This window comes from Grammomys surdaster, unplaced genomic scaffold (genome assembly GCF_004785775.1).
Source record: "Grammomys surdaster isolate TR1022 unplaced genomic scaffold, NIH_TR_1.0 125756, whole genome shotgun sequence".
NCBI classification, from domain to species: domain Eukaryota; kingdom Metazoa; phylum Chordata; class Mammalia; order Rodentia; family Muridae; genus Grammomys; species Grammomys surdaster.
In genome coordinates, this window is record NW_021620588.1 from 341,828 (window position 1) to 348,951 (window position 7,124).

The 7,124-nt window shown below is 47.4% G+C and overlaps 1 protein-coding gene across 1 annotated transcript in view; it reads right to left on the bottom strand.

Moving 5' to 3' along the window:
- The window catches only part of Slc6a11 (solute carrier family 6 member 11), a 117,512-nt gene that overhangs the window by 107,636 nt on the left and 2,752 nt on the right, over nucleotides 1-7,124 (bottom strand). The window contains exons 2-4 of the mRNA XM_028788672.1: nucleotides 6,104-6,238; nucleotides 5,842-5,982; nucleotides 1,733-1,823 (exon numbers count right to left, since the gene is read on the bottom strand). Coding sequence (XP_028644505.1) covers nucleotides 1,733-1,823; nucleotides 5,842-5,982; nucleotides 6,104-6,238 — 367 coding nt within the window. The remainder of the gene's footprint in view (nucleotides 1-1,732; nucleotides 1,824-5,841; nucleotides 5,983-6,103; nucleotides 6,239-7,124) is intronic.

Here is a 7,124-nt window from a genome sequence, read left to right on the forward strand (position 1 = left end):
GGGGGTTGGGGGGGGGGGGAGGGGAGGGGAGGGGAGGGAAGAAGGAAAGAAGAAAGGATGAAGGAAAAAAGGAAGCAAAGCAGTATGAATTCTTTCAAGCCAACATTTAGGATGCATATTAGAGCAATCTCTTCATTGTCTGATAAAATGGATGCCACTCGTGCCCCACAGGCCAGCAGTTCCACCTTTGCCCATGGTTTCAATGTGCCCCCATTACAGTATGAGTTGGAGAATGAAATTCTAATGCAACAGCATTTAAAAGGAGCTTATGGGAACTGATTTGAATTTTTACCATGGGACCAACAGGGATTTCCTTAGAAAAAGCTGAATTTAGACCCCTTGCTCCTCTCTTGTCGAAGCCAGCTCTTGCCAGGCACCAGTCTCTCCACCCTGGACTTTCCAAACTGTACAAGTATAAGAAACAAACTTCAGTTCTTTATAAGTGACTCGGCCCTAGGTATTTTGTTACAGTAGCATATAACAAACTAAGATGGGTTTACAAACTAGAAACAGTCAAGAAAGCTTAATTAGTTCAACCATGGTAGGAATGGATCACAGTCTAACCCTACCAAGAATACTTGTAAATACAAAGTAGCCATTCAGAGAGTGCAGCTCTAGGAGGGGGTAGGAATGAAGAAGTCAGAATCTTTGTATCAATACAGATTCAGCTGAAAACCACAACTGAGAAAAGAAACATAGTAAAAAGAGAACGTAGGGATTGGATACTAGTTCTGGAGAGGTTTACAATACATAAGACAGTGTCTGTTCTATTCCCAGCACATACATAAACAGAAGAAATAAATATAAACACAGACAGGAGATCTAAATTCAGCCAGACTTCTAGAAGAAAGGAAACAAATGGTATCTGAAAAATCAATTAAAATCACTCAGAAACCCATCATTCATCCTCACATGTTACTATAATTAGCCACAAAGTATAGGAGACTTCATTAATGATGTCAGGTCCCTGCAGACTGAGAAAGCTCAAGGAGCATTTGGTCTAGCCTCCATCACTTACAGAAACCACCTATCTATACCTGATCTGAGGGACTCTCCTACAGTAGGAGTCAGAGCCACCGTACACCTTCTGCAGGTTGTGCATCATACACTTTTACAGAGTACACTTCACAAGGCACCTCAGACTGATGTTCCCCTAGGTTATATCCAGTGTGTAATTTACACACAACTGTATTCCTCAGCCCTGTGAGGATGACAGTGCTTTAGAACTCTGATAAAATCATGCTAGCTTCTAGGATAAGGGGTGCTCACAACCTTCTGGGTCCTTCTGATCTTCACATATTTTTTAAATACATTTGGAAACATTCACACACTTCAAGTACTGAGAGCAAGCTAGCCCTCACCGCCACCCCCCAGAGACTTCTGCTTTCTAAGGCTAAATATACTCCCGGCTTTGCTTACGGCAAGCACACTCTGCCTTCTCCGATGTTCAGAATGAATTTTTAAACTGTCTTTTTACCAAGCACTTCCCGCCCTAGTAAGCAGGCATGCTGACATGTTTTCAAAGGACCAGAATGCATTCCTCTCAGCTGCTCCTATGGGACTCCCCAGAAAAACCCACACACATGCTTGCTTCAACAGCAGTCTGATGGCCACAGGAGCCAAGAAGCTTGGAGTAGAGGGAGTTGAGCCTAGGCTTTTCCAGGAGCGGGGTGGAGGTGGGAGGAGATGGGAAGGCAGGGATGAGGACAAGGCCAGCTGACCCTTCACTTACTCCCAGAACTCCATGACCGGGGAGGTGGCATTCTGCAGGGACACATGACTGTAGTTGCTGAAGTTCAGCTTCTGGAACTCCACACATTTCTCTGAATGGGAACAAGACAAAACACACAGGAAATTAACCTTTATGGGGCCGAACCCGGGGAGCACACAGAGCTGATGGCACAGCCAGATGATGTTGGCAAACAGGGGGTCAGGATACACAGGAGAATCCACGAGTTGACAACAGCTTCCATGGTGGCATGCTCTAACAGGAGGGGAATGTGGTGGGAGCAAATCATCATTCTGTTCCCATCCAGAATCTCATTGCATGCTCCTCCGACCTTACCCCCCACCCCCCAACACACACACAAGCACCATCTGCTACTCTGTCTTGTCTTTCTTTGCTTAGCCCCATCCATGGTATTGGTCTCTGGTGCCCAGTGCCCTCGCTGGAAAGAACAGGATAGGACAGACATTCCCAGGGGCTCTGATAGAGCTGGAATTTCCATTCACAGAGCAAGAGGTGATGACTGGAATGGCCTCCTGAAGAGCTGAGGGCTGGGTGAACCAGCAGGAGCACACACAGAAGAGACCTCTGGTCTCTTATTCCCTCCCTCACTCCAATGAGTCAAAAAATTTGTTTATTGAACAAACTCTTATCAAAAACTTGATCATCAAGGGACTCTGCAGCAGAAGCATCCTAGTGTCCAAGTCCAGAGTAATCCTGAGCTGCCTTCTTCCCCAGGAAGCCTTCCCTGAGCTTCCTCTCCTGGATTCTAACTAACTGAGAACTCCAAGAACCTCCAAGGAATCACCTTCTAACTTTCTTGACTGTGAAAAGAAAGAATCCAAAAATAAAGAATAGCTGAGGCCCCATGTACACCCCCTCCCTCCTCTGTAAAGCCTACAGCCTACTAAAGACAGAAGCAAGAATAACTCCATCCAGGGTTCTCTTGCTGGCTGCCATTGATTAGGAGCCTGTCAGCAACCATGGACCTTGTGCCTGCAGACATAGCTGCATGAGCCACTGGGCTGCAGGATCCTTGGAGCACAGCCTCCTATATCAGCTGCCCTAGGGCCCAGACATTCATTCAGCTCCAGTGAGGAGTAGGTGCTGCTACATCTGCCAGTGCCTTCTCACTCAGATGAACGCCCCCACCCCCCAGTTGCACATGCCATTCAGGCAGGAGCATATTAGGCACAACAAGTGATGGTATCATAGGATCTGTAGAAAGGGGATCACAAACCAGGAAGGTCTGTGCTCCACAGGGGATAGATGGCCCGGCTGTCTGTGTCATTCTCATTCCTCTTGGCTACTGCTGGCTTATGCTGAAAGCAGGTGGGTCTGGGTGCCCAGAGAGTCTACGCTGGAGTCTAGAACCTAACGTTGTCAGCAAACTGACTGGATATACCCCAGCCTGTTTTGGCCATGATGGTGTCCTTGGCTTTTATCAGACTCTAAAATGGTGCTGCCTAGTATTTTCCTATGAGGAAAAAGAAACTCTGCTGGATGTGGTGGTCACACCTGAAGTCCCAACACTTGGGAGGTGGATGCTGAAGGACAGATGATGCCAGCCTGGGCCACAGAGCAAGTCCATGTCTCAATACTAGCAATTTAAACCCTAGCAGAATAAAACAAGACAGACAGGCAGACATGCAAATAGGCAGACAGACAGGCAGATAGGTAGATAGGCAGACAGACAGGCAGACAGGCAGACAGGCAGACAGGCAGACAGGCAGACAGGCAGACAGGCAGACAGGCAGGCAGACAAGCAGACAGGCAGGCAGGCAGGCAGACAGGCAGACAGGCAGACAGGCAGACAGGCAGACAAGCAGTCAGGCAGACAGGCAGACAGACAGAGAGACAGGCAGACAGACAGGCAGACAGGCAGACAGACAGGCAGACAGGCAGGCAGACAGGCAGACAGGCAGACAGGCAGACAGGCAGACAGGCAGACAGGCAGATAGGCAGGCAGACAGGCAGACAGACAGACAGGCAGGCAGGTAGGCAGACAGGCAAGCAAACTGACAAGTAGACAGAAAGGAAGGCAGACACACACACACACACACAAACACTCCATCATATTTTCAAAATTGACCTATCATTTGCATTAAAATTGATTATATAAAGATAAATCATGGTTATAAACCTATATGAGTATTCTCACAGATAAGAAATTAAAATTTTAGTAAATTAACTGCTTCTCAGCCTTTGATCTAAGATCAAGCATAACACAAGTAAAGCTGCCCTGTGTACACCTTTAATCCCAGCACTTGGGCAGTGGAGGCAAGAGGACCAGGAATTCCAGGTCCATCCTGGGCTACATGAGACTCAATTCTAAAGATGAATTAATTAATTAACTTGTAAATGAAATACCAACTCAACTGGGAAACTGACACAAGGTTAAACAAAACCACACCCTCCCACAATGTGCAGAATAATTTCATGTGTCGATAGTGAACTGCTTTTCTAGCAGAAAAGCAGACTGACAGCCGAGAAGCAGGGTCTATGAAAGTACCCTGCCCATTGCCCCATATTTTCCCAGCTCACTCTTCTGCAAAACCTTTCCCCTTACAGCGCGCTTCAGCCTCAACTCATTCCAACATGTCTGTCTGTCCATTCATCCACCCATCCTTCTTTCCTTCCATCCTTTTTCAATGCTGGGGATGGAACCCAGGGCCTTACACATGCTAAGCAATTATTGGGCTACTGACCCACATGTGTCTTGTTAACACATGATTTAAAATTAAATCTTGAGAAATTATAAATTATAAAAACAGATTCAAGCCATAGAATCTCCCAAGAGCCCTCACTGGCGGTGGCTGTGGTGGAGATTCAGGGCATATCTGTAGTTCCCTTAACACACTATTGATCAGGAGTCCAAGAATGCATCCCTGAATTTTAGTTTGATAAACATCTCCATGAGGTCTCTTGCCAAAGGAAGGCTGACTGAACCCTGGGCCTGAAGACAGTTAGCAACAACTGTCACAGAAGTGACTGGAAGGCAGGTGAGGCAAAGACACAGAGACCTAGAAACTAGACTGCTGTGCTTTCTAGACCTAACATGGCTGTGGCTTCTCTCAGTGACCAGTGCAGTACCCAGGCTCACTATATCTCAGTTCTCAGGGTCATAGGCCCCTCCCAGACGCAATTAACCACAGATGCTAACATAGACAGATAGGTCAAAGTATGTGTGCCAATTCCAGTCAAAAGGCAGCACCTCTGAGAAGGGCTCAGAGGCCAAAGCTTGTCTCAAAAAGAAAGAGTGCTGCAATCCATTGGTGATGCCTGCTGTGAGCACAGAAATCTCAGAAAAGGGTGGGACCGGTATTCTCCTTCTCTAGATTGCCCAAGAAGTCCTGATAGAATGACAGATTGTGTCTAAGTCAAAGATGACCTACAAAACTTTCCACTCTGCGTGTGTGTGTACGTATATATGGGGGATGTTGCTGCCTTCAAACATTTAGCTGGTTTGAACAAGTAAAGCAAACCAGGTAACTTGGGTGTGGTACTGGCAACTGTGCCATCTGTAAGCATTTGTTGCTTCCCGAATTTAGCAGCACTGACTACTCATCCAGGGGATCTGGGTTCAGTTCCCAGCACCCACATGGTGCTTTATAATCATCTGTAACTCTGGAACCAGTGGATATGACACCCCTTCTGGCCTCCATAGGTACTACATGAATATGGTCACATACAGGCAAACACTCACACACATATAATAAGAATAAATAAATCCTTTAAATGAGAGAAGCTGGAAATTGGGATTTCCACATAGTGTCTTCTGGGTTTCAAATTCCGGCAACCAAATGCATTTTCGAGTTTGTGCTCATTACTGTAGACGCAATGACTACATCTTGACTGCCCTTCGTTTAATCTAACACCTCCATCTCAGGAAGATGAACCACTCAGAGAGGCAGAACTAGATCCTCAAATTGCAGTCCAGGGCTTGGTCATAACTTAACTCTGTCCCCAGGGCTCAGCCTTACCTCTAACTGCTGAATATACTGTGGTCAGGTGACCATTGTTCCAGAGGCCACTCTCAGGAAACTGAACTCAGGGTGCACCACCAACCCCAGATCCCTCCACAGGAGCAGGAGAGCCCAGCCTGGAGACCATACCTGTGTTCCACTCGTGCCCACAGGTAGCCCAGGGAAGCTCAGTGGTGAAGCAATTGCTCAGGTAGAAGATGGCCCAGGCCAGGATGATGATGTAATAGACATTGAGGTGCGCCTCGATCACCTGCGTTGCATAGCCGATGCCTGTGAGGAGGAATGGAAAAGAGCAGCTGGGCTCTCTGTCCTTTGAAACAGCCTTTGGTGGCTCCTGGCAACTCGGCATTAATGAGGTAAACTTGGCTTTGCTCATGAAACCAACGCTTACCTTCAAACAAAGGACAGACCCTCCTCCAGCACGTGATGCCGCCCTCGCTCGTGAACTGCCCCAGAGCCGTTTCCAGGAAGAAGACAGGGATTCCACAGCAGATGAAAAATACCACGTAAGGAATCAGGAATGCCCCTGTGAGGGTGCAGAGGGGTGATATGGAAACTGCTTTTCTCCACCAGCACCAGTCCTATTCTGTGGGCATCTACCCCAGGGCGGCACACGATTCTCTCCCAGTTGGAATTCCAAAGTGACTGGAAAGGTCAGAAAATATGGGAGAAGGTTTTGTGTCCTCTGCCACCTTTTACCTTAAGCAATTCTCCCGCCTATCTCTGGGCTGTAAAATGAGTTTTAATAATTAATGCCACTGACCTTTTCCCAGGATGACTGCATGACTAAAGTAAGAATGTTTGGGGAAAAAAGTGTTTTGTTGATTAATTCCGTGTGTGTGTGCGCGCGCGCAAGAGAGAGGTTTACTTTCTCTGAGTGTATGCACATGTTTACGCACATGCATATAGAGACCAGAGGTCAATGTCTTCCTCAAGAACCTTGACCCCATGTTTGGTACAGGTCTCACAGTGAAACTGGGGCTCACTGATTCAGCAAGACTGGCTGGCCAGTGAGCTCCAGGTACCCTCCTGCCTCCACCTCCCTGGTACTAGAATGGCAGATGTGTACTGCCACACATGGCTTTTTATGTGGGTTGCTAAGGATTCAAACCCAACCTTCATGCCTGAAGAGAAAGCACTCACCAGCCGAGCCATCCCTCCAGTCCCCATTCCACATCCCCCCCCCACCCCGCACAGGGGAAGCTTGTCTCCATCCTGTGTTGCTCCCTTCTCAGCTCCAAACTAACCTCAAGGGGGTGAGTGAAAGAGACAACCCCTCATTATTTTCTCGTAGAATCCCCCCAAAAAGATTTTTCTTATGGCGAAGAAGAAGAAGAAGGAGGAGGAGGAGAAGGAGAAGGAGAAGGAGAAGGAGAAGGAGAAGGAGAAGGAGAAGGAGAAGGAGAAGGAGA